At 37.2% G+C, this 21,960-nt stretch overlaps 2 protein-coding genes across 5 annotated transcripts in view; one reads left to right on the top strand and one right to left on the bottom strand.

Annotated features, from left to right (window-relative positions):
- ldlrad4a (low density lipoprotein receptor class A domain containing 4a) overlaps window positions 1-11,942 on the top strand; it is a 97,282-nt gene extending 85,340 nt beyond the window's left edge. For all 4 annotated transcript variants that reach the window (XM_058754017.1, XM_058754019.1, XM_058754018.1 and 1 more), the window contains 3 exons: window positions 5,427-5,581; window positions 7,302-7,355; window positions 8,338-11,942. In XM_058754017.1, the coding sequence (XP_058610000.1) occupies window positions 5,427-5,581; window positions 7,302-7,355; window positions 8,338-8,868 (740 nt within the window). In that variant the 3' untranslated portion in view covers window positions 8,869-11,942. The remainder of the gene's footprint in view (window positions 1-5,426; window positions 5,582-7,301; window positions 7,356-8,337) is intronic.
- A 1,327-nt stretch (window positions 11,943-13,269) lies between these two features.
- fam210aa (family with sequence similarity 210 member Aa) lies at window positions 13,270-21,567 on the bottom strand. The gene is made up of 5 exons (XM_058754021.1): window positions 21,425-21,567; window positions 21,082-21,127; window positions 19,868-20,217; window positions 15,751-15,862; window positions 13,270-14,387 (listed from the first exon to the last, which is right to left on the bottom strand). Exons 3-5 carry the CDS (start codon window positions 20,188-20,190, stop codon window positions 14,121-14,123), a joined length of 702 nt encoding a protein of 233 aa, XP_058610004.1. The 5' UTR covers window positions 20,191-20,217; window positions 21,082-21,127; window positions 21,425-21,567; the 3' UTR covers window positions 13,270-14,120.
- Window positions 21,568-21,960: the final 393 nt, after the last annotated feature.

Below are 21,960 nucleotides of genomic sequence, written 5' to 3'. Positions count from 1 at the left end.
TCACTTTTAGTGCCGTTTGTACGCCCTGCAGGCTGCAACACGAGCTGGCCCAAACTAGAGAGGACGCAAGGAAACTTTCAATGTTTTTCTCTCGTCCCCGCTGTCTTGCCATGCCGATGAAGTCACTTGGAAATTAGTCGTTCACTGCACACACGCTCTTTCCCTTGGAAATCTGTTGTGTAATGTGTGCTTTGGTATGAATTCAAAGCCCATTCTAAGTTTCCCTCACTGCTGCGAGTTCAACTGTTGGATCATCTCTCATGACATGATCTCCACGTACTGTGCCCGACTCCATGAGAATAGTACTGTACCGGGGAGACATTTGGAGACGGAGCACAGATGGCTGGCAGTGAGCAGCAGTCCCCATTCTCCAGCCTCTCTCTCCCCCTCCTCCTCCTCCACCCTCTCCGTTTCTTTCCTCCCAGATCGTGAGAGCACAGCTGTTTTCCTTCTGTTATGAAACTGTGGAGAGGAGGAAACAGGAAATGGCTTCATGAAATATAGATCTGGAGGCCAGACTTGGTTGTCTTTGCAGCTTGTGAGAGGAGAGGGGGAAAAAGTTTCAGATAGGCTTATGTAATGCCTCCTCCATTTCCTTCAGCTCAGTAACAGAATGGCCTCTGCAGAAGAGAGCAGTCCCGCAGTTTCTAGCACACTTCAGGGCTTTCCGACCTCAGAGACGAGGTGACGACTGCTTGAACAACGCACACCCAGTTCACCTAAGAGCCTGTTAGAGGCTCTGTGACAGGTGTTAGCACATATCTCCTCTTAGCTAACAACACAATGGAGCAGCATACGTAGCGCTAAGAGGATTGAGCTGTCTGATCTCAGAGAGTCCGCATAAGGCTAACCCGAATTAGCCCAGCTGCCTCTCTCCCTCGCTGTTGTGCAGTTGTTGCCACATTATCACAGCTTGTTTACATTTCTGCCCTGTCGCAAACAGGCTGACGACGGTTTGTTGTGTCTGCTCTGTCTGGGGTTTGTGACTGTAATCATAACACATTAACAGATCTTCCGGGATGCCGTCACGTCTGACTTCGATGCTTGAGCCCGCCGATTAGCACAGGGAAGGTTAAACAAGGCTCAGGGAATATGATTTTATATAGGCATTACGGGTTTATGTAAATTGTGCTGTTAGATTAGTGATGAAACAGCTGATGACTCACATTAAGTTAAGTTTTATTGGTATCTGAGTAGTAGCTAATTTGGCTAAAAGTAATCAAGACCAGACACACCCGATACACTCCTACTTTTAATGGACGCTAGTAATGCTGCGTTCAAGTCCTCCTGGGACATTCGTACTTACGAGTTGACAAGTCATAATTACGACGTCGGGAGCGTTCAAGTCACTTGGTCTGAACAAGATGACAATTTTACTTTTCTACATAAAATTCAAAGATTTTTTTTCAACTCTACATCTACAAAATTATGAATAAAGAATGTGCATCATTGTGTTTTTGCTTTTTTCGGGTTTTATTCAATTTATGAAGGTGATGTAAACTAGGGATGTAACGATTACCGGTTTGACGATAAATCATGATAAAATTCCTCATGGTTAGAATTACCGTTTTATATTTTAATTATCATAAAAAACCGTATTCGATTACCGCGATTTGAACAACTCATGATAAATAAATACTGTGCAGCATACAGCACAGTTTTCAGTAACAGTCTCACGTGCGCACAGCAGCAGAGTAACTTAGTTTCGTTTTGAGTGAAAACAGGGCGGGAAAGCTGGGAGGTTTTAAAAGAGTGCAAATACAAATTAATATATGAATGAATTAATTATATGAATGTACCTCTGAAGGGTCTGACTGTCTTCAGAAACGATTCGATGGCATTTTGTTTTCATCTTCGCTCCATGTAATACCTAAAGGAAGTGTTCTTAATCGCAATACTGCTTTGTCCACGGAGTTTACGGGAAACAGCTGTAATTCTGCTTTTCCAGGAGCGCCACCTGCTGTCAGAGAGTGGATTTACAGAGACTTATACTTGCATTCAGTCTGTGTGCAGTTTCTGTCTGGACAAAAACAGACCGAATTTGCATGCCCTGCTGTACATTTTGACCAGTTGATGAAAACGAGCTTATGTGGATTCTACACATTTAAACAATTCAGATAAGTTATCTAGAATTATTTATGGAGCAGATAAAACACATATAATCATTTATTAATCAATTATCATTTTGATTTAACCCTTTTCTTTATTTAAAGGCTGAAATGTGAGGTTTACCTTTTTATGAAACTTTTTCAAAGCTTTATTTGAACATTTAAATTATTTATTTGAACATGCTATTAAACTGTTGTCAGTCAAGTTGTCATTTAAAATCCGAACATCATTGTAATGTTATTGTTTTAGTGATTATGCAAACAAAAAGTCATTTTATTTGTTGTTTGTTGATTTTTAAATATAAAACTTGAAGTGATTTATATGTCGGTACTTTTTGAACATCTCCAGCACATTTTAACAATACCGTGATAATACTGATAACCGTGATAATTTTTGTCACTATAATCGTGATAAGAAATTTTCATATGGTTACATCCCTAATGTAAACTGAATCATTATATATTCTATGGTAATTATACAATAATATAATATTTTGTACAAGTAATTTATATAGTATATTGTATATCACAAAAAAATAATCATTTTATTCATTTCAACAAATTTACCGTCAATACAGACAATAGTTTTTGGCTGCATCCATTGCATCCAACACGTTTTCTCACGGACTCATTTCCCATTCGTAATAACGACTTTGTGGTGGCGTTCATGTGCGTTCAACTCGTAAATACGATGTCTCCGACATAACTTGAACGCATGCTAAGATTAGGTGGCATATTTAAGTTGACATATTAAAGCTGTGAGGGATAAATGTCGAGTTGGTACAGGTTCAGGCGTCGATTGTTTAACTGGCAGAACATTCAAAAGTTGTCTTTCTAAAAAAAAAAAATTGACAAAGTGAGCAAAAAACTCGGAGCGACTTCAGATTACACGAAATAGTACAAACTGTTGAATGGACTGTAAACCTTTACCTCACAGCCCTTTTCATTCGAATCCACCCTGGTGTCCACCCTGACTACAGTCCATTTTTACCGCATTAGATGACGTCACCCTTTGTTTGGGTCAGAACAGGCCATTTCTAAGGAGGACAGAGTGAGGCTACTCTGATAAGATTAGCCTGGCGGCTTAGAGAAAACTGTTACAGTGGTTTACAGCAGCAGTGGGCAGTCCTGAATGGAGGAAAGGTGCTTGAGTGGTGCCTGGTACTCTAGGTTGGCTGAGATTACAACTCTAGTGTTTCGGAGGTTGAGATGTGTCAGTTACATGTTCACCCCACCCCATCCCCCTCCATCTACCACCAGTTGTCTGTCTCTTGGAGTTGGTCCAGGCCGTAATCCGGTTAGGGGCAGCAGATTTGGGCCGTTTTATCTCCTGTGCTGGGTTAACTCCTGGGAAGCGTCTGGTCTCTGGTCCTCTCCTCCAAGCCCTCAACAGATGGGGCCTTGTCTTGCTAGCACTCTCTCCAGAGGAGCTGTGGCAAAGAGCCAGCGCCAACGCAGCTTATTAAACAGTGTCACTACATGGCCCAACTGCATCCTGGGTACGGCCTTGTTCTTGTAGAGAGAAAGTGGCCATGATGGAAAGTTCAGAAACTAAAGTTCGAGGCGGCTCACCTAAAGAACCTACTGGCCTGACAAAACTGGATGAGTCAGAATGATTGACTAGTCATCCAACAACCGACAAGCTATTGTGGTTGATTGATTAATTTTATTTTCAGTACCAGTACTTTAAAGTCGCAATGAAATGGAAGTAGTGACAAATATTTTCTTCTTTAATGTGATGTTTATCCGAGTGTTACGGATTATCAAAAAAGAAAAAAATGTAGAGCAAGGATTTGGTTTAATGCATCGGTTGGTGATTGGATTATGAGAGGTGGACATTGCACTCAAACGTGGAGGCAGATAAGCTTGCAGAGGCAGGTTTAAGTGGACTGAACGATGGGAGAAGTCCAGCATACATCACCAGAGAGAAGTCTGATGTTTTCACCAGAAGGTCCAGTTATGAAATTTTAGTGAAACTGTGTGAGGTCAATTAAAATAAATAAAATGAAACATACATGGATGAAATGTTCACAATAAGATATATAACATGCATTTGGAAAATATATAGAGTGAATTTTCATTGCATGCCGACTTTAAAGAGGATGAATTTGAATTTGTAGCTTCTGGGAGAAGACCATCAAAGCACCCATTTTATTCAGATCTTCTTTCCTGCATAAAACAAAGTCCTCTGTGTGTTGCTGATGTCGTAGTCGTATGTTTGAAAATGATTAGCCTTAACGTTAGTGTAGATTGTGTTAGACAGCTGATGGTGTTTACTTCAGTGTCGCAGCTTTGCAGAAGTTTTTCTATTGTCTCGAAACCTTCGTGTGTCAGATGGAAATGTCTGGGTTACTCAGTGGGCAGCAGGGCTAACGAGATTTCTCTGAATTTATGTGTGGCAAATCAACATGTTTTCATGTGACTGAAGAACAAGTCCGTATTGACTGGGTCCATCTGTGTGTTCAAGGGTCGGCAGGAGGTTGAAAGAGAAGTCTACCCTGTTTGTAACAACATGCCTGATCGTTTTTCATAAGAATTAACATAAAACGGCATTCCAGGAGAGGGGAGTAAAAAAAATAACAAAGAATGAATTCCTTCCTTCGATTAAGTGAGATCGAACCGTGACATAATCAGTTTATGAAACAGTTTTATGAAATCAGAGCTGTGGCCTTGCAGTTAGCGCACAGACGTATTGAGCTGTGCTGCTCATGCGGGCAGTGCTCCATTAATAATAAAAATTACCCCAAAAACCTCTCGTTTCTCTTTTTCGCCATTCTTGACTTGATGTAGGTCAGAAAAGCCATTTGAAACGTCATGTTATCACATTTTTGTGGATTAGTCTGTTGCGTCACTTTTTGAGTCTGATTTTGGTCTTTTAACCCCCACCCAATCTCAATACACTCAGTTGTGTTCACGTTACTGCCCCCTGGTGGTAAGAATGAAGAACATGATGGGTTTGCTGTGTCATTACTTATTCATAAGCAACTGTCTAGCTTGCCTCTCTGATGTTCCTGAAAGCTCACGAACCATTAACAGTAATCACTATTACCATTTTTAACGAACCAAAAAAAAATGTATTTATACTGCAAACATGAATGATATCTGGTCAAACAATGAACATTTTTGAGCTTAGATGTGGTATTAATCATTTTAAGCAACCAAGCATATGATTTTCAGCAATAAAAAACCATAGCAGTGAGTTTTGCAAATGGAAGCACCACTCATTTTTATTGAAAATGTAAAAATGTTGCAACTTCTGCAGCTCTGTGAATGTGTGAAATATGCTAATGGTTTTCGCTCTGTTTTCTTGTCTTGCAGCTGAACTGGAGTTTGTTCAGATAATAATCATAATTGTGGTGATGACTGTAATGGTAGTTGTGATCATCTGTTTGCTGAACCACTATCGGCTGTCGGCCTGGGCCTTCCTCACACGCCACAGCCAGGCCCGTCAACGAGAGGAGGGCATGCAGCCGGTAAGTGTGTGTGTGTGTTTTCTGAGTGGGTGTTCGTTTGATTCTCCAGTCACCATGTGTGTCCTGTCTGTGTGCGCTCTGAGTGGGTGTAGAGTTCCTGTTCTTTTGTTTGATCACCATGTGTGTGACTTTGTGACCGTGTTCATATGGGACTCAGCAGTGTGCGTGCCAGCTTCAGGGTCTTTGTGTCGGTACACCTGCACAAATGCATTATGTAGTTACTAGGGATGGGTCAGGATGGTCGACTGGCTCCACTAATGAGATTGACTTTAAAGGGGACATAACACACACAGTTTCACCCAATTTCATGTTAATCTTGAGTAAGTATAGAGTAGTATTGCATCCTTCATATCTCCAAAAAGTCTTTAGTTTTATCATATTTATAAAAGAAAGATACAGCTTTACGATTCTCTCCGAAAAAAGCCGAGCTCCTGGAGGTGCGCTGTGGGCGGAGCTAAAGAGTGACAAGCACTTGACTCTGAACAAAACACAGACATTTGATGCCGTTTCACTTACCGTTTGCAGTTCTGAATCATGACCGGGATCTTTTATAGCTGGGACCGCTCCATCTTTCAGTATTAAACGATGTGCAAATCCAGCGTCGAACTGGGCCTTGTTTATAAGACGTTCGTCAACAAACACACTTGAGAAACTCCGTTGCTGCCCCGGAAAAACAAACTGCATCCACTGTTCACGTAATGCTGGGTTCTTCAGGAAGCTGAACAAGGTTATCTTTCCCTCACAACCAAAAACACACTTCTTTAGAGACATTCTTCCCGAGCGAGTCCCGTGCAGTGCAGCCGAATGAAGCGCGTTGATGGGCGCGCTCTTGCTCTCGCTCCGGTCGATGCGTGCACGGGCACGTTCTTCCGGGAGAAATGCCCATATAAGGAGTTCCACCCTCATTTACGTCATGAAGAGCCACGCTCGAAAAAAAACTCTCCGAAACTTGTACGAACCTGGAAGTAGGATTTTTGTCACAGAAATACTCTGTTATGCGTCCAAATTGTTTTTTGAAACTTTGTCCATGCTTAGCATGAGAATGCATGAAACAGCATTGTACCCTTTAATATTTTTTATTATGCATTATAATCCACAGGTCTCTGTTTTCTGTGGTAGTTTTGTGCTATAAAAGGTTAGAAGTATCCATATTTCATTAAGAAACACGTCTGATAGTGGACTTGACGCTAAACCAACCTAATCATACAGAGTTTCTAAGTCTAACTAGTCTCACAAACTAGTTTATTTTGGAAATGCGTAGTTCTGCACATCCCTGGTTCTTCTTTGTTGATTTACGTCCTGTAGTTGAGAGCGAGACATGCTCGTCTAGACTGCAGTCCATTTCACCTCCCCGAACAAGAGAGAGAGAGTCATAAAAAGATATGAAGAAGGTGAAGATGTGATTTAGGAACAGATGCAGAGCATGAAAGGAACCAAGCTCTTAACAAGCTCATAAATTTCGACAACAGCACAGTTTCTACAGCTGCATGTTTAGAGGCCACAAGACTAACCAGCGGTCTTGAATTAATAATGCATGATATTAATGTATTCTAGTATTTACTGCATGTGCATTTAGATCAACTTTTCTGATGCCTGGAGCGAATTAGATTTTTATTTATTTTTCTACCCAAACTTGAAACTCTGATGCATGGGATGAAGTTGGTTTTATGTCTTGTTCTTAATGCACGACTCACATCGGCCTCTCTTTTCTGTATCATAGGACGGCTGTGCATGGCCAACAGATAGTTTGGTGACGCAACAAGGAGCCACTGAGGTTAGTTAACTGACATGACCTATTATTCAACCTTTCTGCAAAATATTATTCATTGCTTTTATGTTTTACTGTCATGTTTATGGCTGGGCAACATAGCTAAGAGCTAATAGCACGAAACTCACTATATTTTTTCGCCCTTTCAAGGACAATCAATATATTTCAACATTTATGCTCTGAAATTTATGCTTTACGCTACATAAACACAATGATATCCTTTTTGCTATATACAACAATATAACGGTGCATAGTAATAAAGAGCCATATTTACTTATATGTAATCTTGCTAAATATAAACTACTGTTCAAAGGTTTGGGGTCTGAAGTTAATACTATTATTCAGTGAGGATGCATTAACTTTCTATCGACCTAATAATCATGTTTCTGGAGCAGCAAATCAGCATATTAGAAAACATTTATTTATTTATTTATTACAAAGTTATTTTAAATTTTAAAAATATTTAAAAATATTGCTCTTTTTACTGTATATTTGGTCAAATAAATGCTGTACTTTTGAACTATTCATCAGAAAATCCTTCACAGTTTCCACCAAAATAGGAGGCAGCACAACTGTTTTCAACATTGATAATTATAAGAAATGTTTCTTGAGCTGCAAAACATCATATTAGCATGATTTCTGAAGGATCACGTGACACTGAAGACTGGAGTAATGATGCTGAAAATTCAGCTTTGATCACAGAAATAAATGCATTTTACAATATATTGAAATAGAAAACAGTAATTTTAAATTGTAAAAAATATTTCAGAATATTACTGATTTTACTGTATTTTTGGTCAAATAAATGCATGCTTGAGGCACATAAGACACTTCTTTCAAAAACATAACAAAATCCAAAACTTTTGAACAGTATTGTATATTGATTGTATAATTAACTAATTCTATAATTAATCTGGCTGCATGTTTGCATTTTGTATTCTTGGGTTAATTTCTAATAAGGTTTATTTTCTTCCTTCTCTATGTTCAGGTGATGTATGGGCCACGGAGCGGAGAGCGCTTCAACCCACCTTCATTTATGCAAAGGGACCGATTCAGCCGCTTCCAGCCCACGTACCCATACCTGCAGCAGGACATCCACTTGCCGCCCACCATCTGCCTGTCAGACGGCGAGGAGCTGCCGCCCTACAAGGGCCCCTGTACCCTGCAGCTCAGAGACCCCGAGCAGCAGCTCGAGCTGAGCCGTGCGTCTGTGCGCGCGCCCCCCAACCGGACCATTTTCGACAGCGACCTGATAGACGTTTACGTGCACGGAGGCGGCCCGCGGCCCCCGAGCAGCAACTCTGGCAAGAGTGCCTCGAACTCGCACGTGGAGGGGCCGCCGCCCACCTATAGCGAGGTGATGGGTCAGACGTACCCAGGCTCCGCCTCCTTCCTGCACCAGCACAGCAATAACGCACCACCCTCCAACCAGAGGACAGCCAGCCGCTCCGCCCAGCCTGGCGCAAGCACAACCCTGTTCGTCAAGGTTAAGGATAGCCGGCGCGACAAACCCGTGTGACTAGGACACACCTGGAGAGGGCAGTAGAGAGCGCATGTGCTCTTTGGTACTTCCTCCTGGACCTAAAGGGGAGTGGCTTCACGGTTAGCACGCTTCCCTTGCACAATTTGAATCGAAAATTGAGGAACCAAGCTTACAAAGTTTATTTTTTCGAAAAAAAAATTCGTTTTGTTTTTGCTAGAACTTCGGGGCCTTGTATGGATGTTTGGGCTCCTCGGCTAAATCTCTTTGTTTGTTTGGTTTTGTATGCTTTCCTGTATTTAAAGAACACGTGTGTTGGCACAGATTGTTTGCGTGAGAGACCACATAGGTCATAGGATTGAGAAATTTTCTATTTGTTTGTGCATTTCCTGGACTCGTGCACAAAAAAACTGTTCACAACCAATCAAAATCCAAATTGAGTGCCATGAAAATATCTTAAATCTTGGGGATGTGACTCACAACAACAAAAAAATTCTTTATGTTGCACTTATTCTTTCAAGAGTAGAAACGCCTACCCTTATTTACTTTTCATATGTCAATCCACATGGTTCCTGGGATTTTTTTTCTTCCTTTTTTTACATTTCGCGTTTTCCTGAAATGGAGATGTAGAACTCTGATCCAGCCTAAAATCTCCACACCCGAACTGCATCATGGCACTTATTTAAAAAAAACAGAAAAGAGGGGGTTCAACGAGCTGTTCAAATTCCACATCACTTTTTCCACTGACCAAGTGAGAGATATTGGCATGGATATCTGTGGATGGAAGTCACAACACACACGCCACTTTCATCCTGTCGAGTAGCACTTTAAACTTACGTCACTTCAGCATTGTCATGGGGTCCAAGTGCAAGGGAATCATGGGAACTGTAGTCTTATGCACATCCTGTCCCCTTCTGAGCGAGTGTGTCATATCTCATACAGTTTGTTTTCCACTAAAAAAGCATGCGTATATATTTTTTTTTTCTTTTTTTTTTCAGTTATCCATACTATACTTTAGTTCACGATCATATATGGATCTCATATTTTATCTTTTACTCTCCTCTCCTGGAATGCCGTTTTATTCCGAGGCAGCACAGGAGAACACATTTGTATCTCTTATTTGTCATCAGTATTTATATCAGTTCAAACGAAACGTGTACCAATCGTGACGAGGTACATCCCCCTTTTTCTTTCTTCATTTGAAGTCGTATTCAATCACATGGCACACTTTGGAATGCTTTCAGACATGTTGATTGTGTTTTTGATCACACCTGAGCTTTGTAAACCATCGTTCTTTGGCCTTCCCTTTAGAAATTCCCATAGAAAACCTATTTATTAACTAGCTATTTATTAAAGTGACCGGTTTGAGAGAATATTTAGTCAAAGTGGACTAAAAAAGCGCCACTTTCCTCCCTAAAATAGGCTTTTATATGACCTTTTCCCCCCTTGAATAGCAAGACTCTCCTATCGCCCATCCGCTTCGGCTCTGAAACCTTGGCCTCGCGTCATTGGCTCTGCTTCCCGTCGCTCATTCTGACCACGCAGTTTGAGTTCGTACTGTATTGCTGCTGCTGCTGCTACGCGCTGCTACCGCTACTGCTGCTGCTGTTGTCCGTTCGTTACGTAGGCCTATGTCCGCTTCCCCATTACTTTATATTCGCATACCAACCGAGACATAGATGTTCGTGCTCCGTTTTGGTTTTTCGTTAACATTAGTGCGTTTTCGCCGTCATAGTCGTGCTAGGAAAACGAACCCAAATGTGTTTTTTTTTCTTTTCTTTTTACGTTTGCAGCCGAGAGGTTTGCATGTTACTATTTACATGAGCAAATTCGGTGCCTAACAGTCATGTTTAAGCAGACATAGAAACCCACTTGCACTCAAAAGTCCCCACCTTTGTTGTGCCTCACTTCCTATGGTGCTTCTTTCAGTAGTCGGACTCTGTTTATTTGTACGGTGCTGTATATAACTTGAATATATTATGCACATATCCTACCCAATGGGTAGAAAACCACAAGAAAGCATTGTTAATACTGTAATATAATGTATAGATAATATTAAAAAGAAAACTTTAACACGGTGGCATCAAGTTTTGTGAATGCCTTCAATTGTGCTTTGTCTTTTTTGTAAAACAGAGTAAAGTTTGCAAAGAGAAATGCTACAGTATGGTCACAGAAATACAAAATGACGACTTATATTTTTTTTCCTATACAGTAAATGCAAATCTGTTATGTGATGAAACAAATATTCTGATTATAAGGCAGTTATATAAAGGATAACTAGCTGCTGCTTTTGTAACTTCCAGAGAAAGAATTATAAATGCCAGCGCTTGTCATTTTATTTATTGAAGTTTATTTTGTGACTGCTAGCTGTTTGGACGTGTAATAACCACCACGCAGAACAATAACATCATTGTACCGCGATTGTCGACTTTTGGGCTCCCACGCGGCCTTCTCTCCGACCGGGACAAGGTTTAGTGGTTCATATCAAAACGCAGCTCAGGGTGAGGCTTTATCGGCTCGGTGGGACATCCGTGGCAAACGGTTAACATTCTGTTGTTGTTTTTATGCACATAATCGAGTTGTGTGGTATATAAAAGAGCATCAAATGAGGAGAATCCAGCCCATAGCTGATCGTTACTGCATGTTCATGTTGTCATTATTTCCTCGGCATAGCAGTCTGGTTCCGAGCTCTCCGCGCCGACAGGCTCCTCTCCAGAAACACGCGCTTGAATGAATGACTGACTGAAGACTTGTGTGGGTGAGTTCAGCATCTCGGTCCGTGGATCTGGAATTTCCCGCCAATCCACAGCAACGTTCTTCATCGGCCTTGAGCGAGATCACATCACAGGACTGTACGACCTATATTGTGGACTACAAACTTATTTTGTTTTGTTTTTTTACAAGAAGAAACAGTTCAGTGAGCGAGGAACGCTGCTGTCCTTACGCCTTTTTTTATTTTTATTGTTCTATTTAATTGTGATGTCAGCGGTTTTCAGTTTGAGGTCTGTTAATTGCAATACTTTTACAGGAAAAAGGTGACTAAAAATCAATTGAAAAAATTCATAAAAAATAAATGCAAGAAAAAAAAAAACAATAAAACTATTGCTCAAAGATACTGTTGTAGTCCCTCATGAAACGATTCCACGCTTGTTCTTTCGCTGTCATCAAATGGCTAGAGAGAGCAATTAAAGTTGAGGAAAAGAACCAGAGAACGAGTCTCCTTTGTGTTTTGTGTTTGTCGTTATGTCGTGCTCTTCAAGGTGAAGCGAACTACAACTTGCCTTTAAATAAAACAAACAACAACAACAACAAAAAACTTTAGGATAAAGCATTTTAAATTAAAAGCCACTAAAGCAGGGCTGGAAAAGCTACTTCAATTCAAAACAGTCAAGCTACCCTTTTGCTACATTTTTCTATACGGGTTGGACTTTACATTGAAGGAAATATATATAAGAGCTATATATTCACAGCTGCTTCATTCTGAATGAACGCATTTACTACAGTCAGAGTAATGTATGGGATAGCATGAGATTCACTTGAATAAAGCTTTGGATGGACATCATAGATATTGGTTGCATTAATCTTTGTGCACAAATTAATGCATCATTTTGATAAAAAATAAAATGGCAGATTCTTAATGGAAACATACAATTTTGAAAGCAGCTGAGCTAGTTTTACTTCGTTACTCCTCAACATAGTTGAAAAGCAGCAAATGTGAATGACAGGTGTAGCCATGTTTATATTTAACTTATAGGAATATCAAAATAATGCATGGTTGAAATCAGTCATGCCTTCAGTTTGAAGTCCAACATGGAACTTCCTTGTTTTTAGAATAGCAGTTTTCAGTTAATGAAGATTTGTGATTAACATTGCACTTGAACTGATGTTTTTTACACTTAACAATTAAATTTAATTTACCATTTTCTTAAATTGTTATTAAAGATGTAGAATATTGAGGAGTAAGTAATAAGTTCTTGAAACTCAGTATTTTTTTCAATCAAAAAAATAAATAAAATTGCACTATGTATATCTTAAAGATAATTTTTTTTTTTTGTGACAAATGTCAGTAGAGGTACATTTTATACAAGAGTATGTTAAAAAAAAAAAATATTTCACATTTTTATAATTTTTAAGCTGCTTTTTTAAATAAAAACTTAATTTACCATCGTCAAAGGGAAATTATTTGTACAAAATAATGAAAGTAGTTTCATGTAAATTTTCTCAATTGCCTAACAAGAAGTTAATATTGAAATGTCAACCAACAAAAAATTACTGCACTTTTAAATTCTGATTACAATTTACAAATGATTGTAATATTCGATGTCATTAACTGCCACGAAGAATAAATGCTTATTTAAGAAACGTAGCCTTTCCAATAAACAAAAAACGTTCAAAACATTTAAATTTCCAAGCCAAAATACTTCATGAAATAAGATGATGTTGTTTATCTTTTTTTTTATTATTATTGTTGACAGCCAAGTGGAAGGTCCTTCAACAGACAAAAAAGGCCTCGCAATCCCATCCGACCCAAGTGCTTCATCAGCAGACACATTTACTGAATAATCAGTTCAATTATTAACCTTCATTAGTTACTATGCAAAAAAGCTAAAACGTGACACTCCATAGACATGAACAACTGAAAATGAGCTCGCATGAATATGGCAGAAATGTGCTGAATTGGAAACCAGACGTAAAGACTGTTGACGATTTGCAGAATGAATGTCAGCACTACTGGTGAATTTTTCTGTATTACCTTTTTCCAGTATTTTAAACGACGACATAAGCTGTATTACATCTTAACGTACACTTACAGCTTCTGACCGACACCGTTTTGCATAATACCAAGTTACAAACAATTCAAGACTTTATAACATAACCATTTCATTTTCAGTAACGTATGTGACAAGTCTGTGCCGTTTAGACGCATTTCACAAATGCAAGAATTGAAAGAGGCAGTGCTATGTTGTTATATGAACAAAGTATTACATATGTGATGTTGGACGCATTACGCCTGCTGTTCTCTTTAGAAAACATACTCTCACTCTCATCCCTTAAAAACACTTCAAGTAGAGTCCAAAATTGATATCCAAACCTATGGTCATAATCTTATAGTTTAGCCTATTATGTGAACAGTAAGTGTAGAGCTTACAGCCTACATACTACTTTATACTGTATATGCTTAAGACACATTGCTTTCCTTAAGCGTATTATATCGTTAAATAACATGAATCTTCATGACATTATGGAGAGAGAGAGAGAGTCACTTTGTGACCTTTTGTAAGTCTATAAACCTATTCCTTCTTTTTTCGGAAAGACACTTTGTCTTTGGTTTCTTGAAGTTTTTCTGTGAACTTGTCTTTCGTTTCCTCCATCCTCTCAGATATACGATCCTTGGTCTCCTCCATTTTCCCAGAGATCCTCTCTTTGGTCTCCTCCATCTTCCCCTGCAGGTATTCCTTCACGGGTGGAGGGGTGGACATGTACCCGTGCTTCCTCAGGTACTTCACGGACAGAGACGTTCCTCCGAGAGTCACCGTGTAGCGCGCAGGTGTGGCGATCTTCAGGAGAGCAGAGAACATCGAACCAACGTCACATTAACTTGTAGAACACTCAGAGTTCTTTATTGGAATCTACGGTTCCATGAAGAGCTTTTAACATCCATGGAACCTTTTCAAGGTTCTTAATAGTGGAAAAAGGTTCTTTAGAATATCAAAATGTTCTTCGCACTAAGAAAAAAAAAAAGGTAATTTTAAAGGGCTAGTTCACCCAAAAATGAAAATTCTGTCATTAATTACTCACCCTCATGTCATTCCAAACCCGTAAGACCTTTCATTCATCTTCACAACATCAATTAAGATATTTTTGATGCTTTCCGAGAGCTCTCTGACCCTCCACAGACAGCAAGGATCCTTACGCGATCAAGGCTCAGAAATGTAGCAAGGACATCGTTAAAATAGTCCATATGACATCAGTGGTTCAACCGTAATTTTACGAAGCCACGAGAATACTTTTTGTGCGCAAAGAAAACAAAATAACTTTATTCAACAATTCGTCTCCTCCGCGTCACCCTATAGCGCCATTTTTGAGATACGTAGTACATGGATACATTGTTTACATTGTGTATGCTTTGATCTGAATGTAAACAATGTATCCATTGTTTACGTATGTGATACTCTCCAAATTGGCGCTATAGGGAGGAGACAAATTGTTGAATAAAGTCGTTATTTTTGTTTTCTTTGCACACAAAAGTATTCTCGTAGCTTTATAACATTACGGTTGAACCACTGACGTCACATGGACTATTTTAACGATCTCCTTTCTACGTTTCTGAGCCTTGATCGCGTAAGGATCCTTGCTGTCTATGGAGGGTCAGAGAGCTCTCGGAAAGCATCAAAAATATCTTAATTTGTGTTCTGAAGATGAACGAAGGTCTCACGGGTTTGGAACGACATGAGGGTGAGTAATTAATGACAGAATTTTGATTTTTGGGTGAACTATCCCTTTAAGAACTGTTTACTGAAAAGTTCTTTGAGGAACCAAAAATGGTTCTTCTGTGGCTTCACTGTGAAAAGTCACTTTTGTAAGCTTTATTTTTAAGAGTGAACTGAAACTGAGATGAATTTGAGGTCCATGACATTCTAATGAAATTATTTCAGATGAGCTGCGCTGTAGATGAAAAGATACTGTGCCTAAAAATACATTTTATTTCAAGTCTCTATTCAATTTTACAAGGTGTTACGAATTCTTTAGGAAAACTGAAACTACAGTAAATCGCTTGATTTTGCTTTGATCTTCATGATATTAACCAGCATTTAAGTTCTATAGAAGTTCATTTTGTTCCAATTTGTAAATCAGAAAATCAACACATTAGTAAATTATTTGAAACAATTAATTCACTAAAAAACAAGACCGTCAGCCCACCTTGTACATGGCGTAAGCGGTAAGTGCGTAGCCGCTCTGAGAATTCTCCAGGAGTTTCACCACCTTGTCAGGAAACCCAACATACTCGAGAAACGGCACCAGATTGACTCCTCTACAAACCAGAACAAGAGAGGAAGCATAAAAAGACATTTCACATAAAAGCCTGAACTTTCAGTCATTATTTTTTCACCCTCATGTCAATCCAAATCTAAATGACTTTCTTCACAGCATCTTCTTTTGGTTAACCAAACATTTACTTTCTATTGTATAGACAAAAAAAAAAAAATCTTATTTCATGTTCCACAGAAAGTTTGAAAAGGCTTGAGGGCGAGTAAATGATGACAGAATTTTCTTATTTGGGTGGAACTATCATTTTAAAAATAAAAAGATTCTTATAAAGCAATAAGCCCCAAGAAGCCGTGGTTTACAGTGAATTTATAACAGCTAAGGGACATTGTTAAAACCCCCTTAGCTGTTAGAAATTCACTGTAAATCATGGCTTCACAGGGCTTGTTGCTTTTATAAAACGGTTATTCCATATACTTAGTAGGGCTGAAATCATTCCTAAAGTAACTTGAATACAAAAAAAATCCTTGAGGCTTAGTTTAGTCCATTTACTGTAACGACACACGGAACACTGTTTCTCCCCACGGACCATTATTACTGACGCACAACCCCATAAACGCTGGACATATTTAAGACCGTAAATCAATATGGTTGCTAGTTATAATGTCCCTAAGTTAGCTATGTTTTATGACAGACTAAGCGTCATTCATATCGATTGTCTCATTCTCTCTCTGTGACACACACACACACACACTCCCCACACAGTTATGCATAAAAATACCACAGAAAGAAAGTCAGTCAATATCACACGAAGAGTGCCAGTTTTCACCTCTAAACCTCAGCATGGTTACAAACGTGATACTGATTTTATGCAATAGTTCAATAAACAAAAAAATTTATATTAAGAGACTTACGTTTTAGACACCATATTTCCTGTTTTTGCTCTATTTCCCCAACAAAAATCATTCCAAACACAGAAACAGTGCTGTTTATCGTCTCTGAGCAACATGACAGTGTTTCGTTCCTGAATGAATCAACCGTTTAAATGATTCGGTACAATCGCAATGAATCACTTATAAAATATAAAATAACATAAAATTCGTAAATATCAGTTTTCAATGTTTTATGTTTAAAATAACAAAATATTATTTCTGCATTTGTAACTGCAGGTTAAATGCATTCATGTCCCTCTGAGCTGAATTAAATAGTGTGTAAATAGACCTACATCTGAATGCCTCTTCACACACAGCTTCTGCGTTTCCTCTGCATTGCAAAGATGAATTTTGTTGATTATCATCATTTGTTTGGTAACAGCCCAAATGTCTTGACTGATTAAATGTAAGAATTTGATTCAAAAGATGATGCACACTTTTAGAAAAACAAAACAAAAATAAGGCTTTATAAAGGTAAAAATGCCCATAAATGTAAAAACCAATTTAAACTTATTGGAAAAGATTCATTTCTATCACTGCTGTGAACTGACCACCACACAGAATATGAAGGATAGCAAAACATTTTGTATTTTTATTTATTTTATTTTTTATTGATATATTTGTATTTTGAATGTAATTTGGCAATTTAATGCATTAAATGGGTTTAATTTTCATGGTTATTAATGTATGCAATTTCAGCAATAAAAATTTGAATTTTTCTAAAAAGGAAACAAATTAGTTGTTTAGAGACCTATCTTATTTTCTCTTGTATATTTAGTATTGCTCTTTAAAAAGGAAAAATGACCTTTTTATCCAATTACTCGATTAATCGATGGAATAATTGGTAGAATACTCGATTACTAAAATAATCGATGGCTCCATCCCTAATACGTAGTAAGTTTTCACAAAATAAAACAGAGCAAATAAAGTGTAACGATATTAATAAAAACAGTATTCTTCCACCAAACAATGTAGTTGTGTTTGCCGAGCAACACACAAAGTAAACAAAGGTGTATGTTTGTGGTGTAATTTACAATGGCTTCGAACGTGGCTCAACCAATCAGAATCAAGGACCGGAACTATCCGTTTTATGAAGACAATTTGTTAATATCACTGAAATTTAATAATGAATCAGCTTTAAATAGCACATCAATGTAAATGAGTGGTACTGTATAAATAGTGATTAGGGATGGATGGTCGTTATAAAATCTTTTAGTAATATTTGTTATACTGAGCAGTATATTTTTAGCATTACTGTATTTATATACCATTAGTTTTATTAATTTTTAGATATTTTTTAATAGCTTTTATTTTTATACTCAGTTTTCTTTTTTTTTAAGTGCATTTTTATTTTTATATTTTTTAAATGACTGTTTAGGTTTAATTTATTTTTATTTCAGTTTTAGTTTAATTAACTTTAGTGCTTCAACTTGAATGAGAAACGTTGCATAAGACAACTAACTGAAGTACATTTTTTATATATATATATATATATATATATATATATATATTTTTTTTTATTTTATCTTTCTTTCAATTAACAAAAATGTTTTAATAGTTTTACTATTAGTTTTACCGTGATACTGAGATTTTAACAGGGTCAAGTATTTAAAGCATTTTTTAAGTGAAATAAAAAATAAAAAATCCACTTTTTTATTTTAAAAAGACATTGAAATATCTACTTTAAAAATATAATACTTAACATAAGAATCAAATGTTCAATTTAGACCAAATGGACATATTTAATATGAGCTAAAGGCAGTGAAGACCGGTGATGAAGGCAAACTGATAACCCTGGTCTTGTCTTCTCTGCAGAGTGAGGTCATGCTGACGGAAACAGCCCGTTCTCAAGCATCCATTACCACCTCCCACATTTCTCAAACGTCTAGACAGTGGTGACCCACATTCAGCCAGATGTAATGCAGAGTAAACATTCCAGTGTGCCATTTACCTCAATCCACCACGCGCCAAACACATTCAATGACCGAGCAGAAAGAAAATTACCTACCTACCTCACCCCCCCGACACACACACACACACACACACCTGTTTAACAGATCAACACCACCTCTCCTACCAAAATCTCACACATACTCCTTATTCTTTGCTTGGTTTTGTCAGAACTTAGAAATTAATGTTGTGCTTCTTACAGGACATTTTTTCTTTTATATTTCTTTGACTTTAATAAACCATTCTGAAATATTATTAAAAACAGTCTAATAAATTGTTTAGGCTGATAATAATAAGCTGATTTTTGGGCATTTTTAGATATTAAATATTGAGATTGTGCAAAATAAGTGTTTATTAAAACTGTCTTATCACATCAATTTTATTACACCTTTTATTTTTACATTAAAAAAGCCAAAATATATACATTATAAAAATGTATTAAACTTTAATGGCCATCAGACACAATTCATTCTAGGTGATTAATACAAAATGTATTTTTATATAATAATATTATTATATTATTTTTTTAAAGGTTTTTTTACAACAAAATATTGGAAAAGCTATTTTTCTTATATTGTTTACATTTTGTAATTTGTATATTTTTATTTAGCAATAATAATAATATTATAAAATTATATTACAACTTATAATTACTGTATAGTTTGTCAATAATATACAATCACAAAATCATAGCCAAATTGTGCGGCCTTAAAAATAAGTACAGCAAACGTGGATTTTTTTAAATTACATTTTTGTTTGCATAATGTGTGTGCGTACTGTGTATATTTATTATGTATATATAAATACACACACATGCATGTATGTATTTAAGAAAAACAAGTTACGTTTAATATTTTAAATATATTTACAAATAATATAAATTATATGAATATACATATGCATGTAAATATTTGTAAAATATATACATGCATGTGTGTGTATTTATATATACATAATTAATATACACAGTACGCACACATATATTATGTAAACAAAAACTTTAATCATTTGACAGCACTATAAATAACCCATAGCTAATCATCATCACTATTTTTTTCTTTTTCTTTTTGTGATTTCTTCAGTGATCTTTGATTAACAAGTTGAGTATCTGACCATCCATCTTAGCCTCGGACCTAAATTGACATAACTGTGATCCATCATTTACTCACTTCATTGCAGCGTAGTAAAAAGTGCCGAACCACACTGTGGAGGTCAGCAGGTGCACAGGGATCATGACTTTGCCGTACTGCTTAAAGGTTTTCTTGAATCTCTGAATGAGGCCGATGGATTTGTCCTGCAGAGGGTCCAGATCCTCCTGCCCTGGATGATCTCTGCTGCTGTTCCTCTGAGAGGCCGGAGAGCAGAGCCACCGCGGGCCGGGGCTCAGGCGTGTCCAGCAGCCGCGGGCCGCAGGACCCAGCATCTGTGCGGGACGGCTGCAGGACGCACCAGTGGTCTGCAGCAGGACTCTAGCACACACTAACCGCTGCATCCCAAACAAGCTTCTGCTCCCAGCCGTCTGCCAACAGAGAAACGAGACCGCAGTCTGACAGGGGCCTGACTCTGAGCGCAAGACAACGGCCAAATACAGCTCACAAAAACACAAAGTAAAGATGACAAATGGCACTAAAGAGATCCCTCTAAGATATAAACAGATGGTCAGTAGTATGAGATGCACAATACACAGTGCGGTGCAAAAGCCACTTTGAGACTACTTAAATTATTATTATTATTATATTTAAACCCAGAAATGTTTTAAGGAATTTAAAAAGAACAAACATAATAAATGTATTTATTTTGATGTCTTTTTTTTAAAAACAGGAAACAACATTATCAATAGAAAAAATCTGCACTATTTCTGGGTCACTTAAAAAATAATAAATAAATAAATAAATCCGTTGAAGCTCAAAATGCTCATTTAATTATTTAAAATTACTTTATTACTTAATTATTAGTAGTATTAGAGCGCTGCTGCTATTAAAGACTTACAAAACACAAATTGTAAATTGTGTAGATTTTCAATTCAACTTTCACTCAAAATGTTATCTGACAATTTGTTGTTATTACTTAAAATAATAATAATAATAATATAATAAAATAATAATAATAATAATAATAATCAAAATAGTGGTAACAACATCAGTATGTGCCGCAATTTACTTTTGGTATTACACTGATATTTGAAGCACATATATTTTCATTCATAATGTTTATTAATATTTACTAAACAGTTTTCAAGAGTATTAAAGATTTGTCCATATTTCCTAACGTACATTACAATGTGTTTATCCCTGTGATTTCACTTATTCTTTGGTTGAAAACAGGCAAACCCTGTAGATTGTATAATAAATATCATATCAGTTGACGTGAATTATTCTCCTACCTTCAATATCCCATCAATAATGAGGTCACTGGTGCTGGTTCAACACCTCAAGAAAACATTAAAGAAATACATTAGCTGGCCATGCTCAATCACATTTAGAAAGACACTTTCTAGAGGAATAATAAATAAATCACAGACTGGCCTCCTAAAACAATCGTATTTAAAACTCAAATGTTTAGTATCAACTTGTGTGAAGTGTTACGATAGTCACCAAACGTGAGTCAGCTAACGTTAGCTTTGCTAAAGGATGTTTACTGACTGATGTGCTAAACTAATCCAAGTTTCACTCGTCTTATGTCTAATCATACACAAACGATCACCGGAAATATGCACAGCTACATACATGAGTGACCAAGTCTGGCATGATGTAATTTCCCCACCGCAAACACATTTTATTCACGTCCCTTCTGTCATTCAGAGAGTCCTCGACCAGACGCAGAAATATTACATACACATGGTGACTGCGCGCGCACTGTGTTGTGGGTAATGAGGTACAGTCGTGCTGCAAAGTCTCTGTGGAACTACATTTCCCAGAATGCATCGCAGAGTCGCGAAAGATTGGTCTTTCTTTGCACGTGCTTATGAACGGCACACACTGAAAATACTCTACTAAAACACTCTAGTAAAATATTTTAATACGATATATATATATATAAAACAGGATTCTAAATAAAAAGTAAAGCTTTAAATAAAATCAGGTTTCGACATTGTATTAAATACGGAGAAATGTTGATAACTTTTAAAGATTGTAAACAAGTAAATAGTGAAATAAATAAGTAAATATTAATATCACAATCTGTAAATATATATAAGCTTAAATAAAATCAGGCTTTGACGCATTGTATTAAATATGGATAAATGTTTATAACTTTTAAAGAC

This window comes from Onychostoma macrolepis, chromosome 19, assembly GCF_012432095.1.
Source record: "Onychostoma macrolepis isolate SWU-2019 chromosome 19, ASM1243209v1, whole genome shotgun sequence".
Taxonomy (NCBI): domain Eukaryota; kingdom Metazoa; phylum Chordata; class Actinopteri; order Cypriniformes; family Cyprinidae; genus Onychostoma; species Onychostoma macrolepis.
The sequence above is the reverse complement of the archived record's forward strand: the minus strand, read 5'-3'. Positions and strand labels throughout refer to the sequence as shown.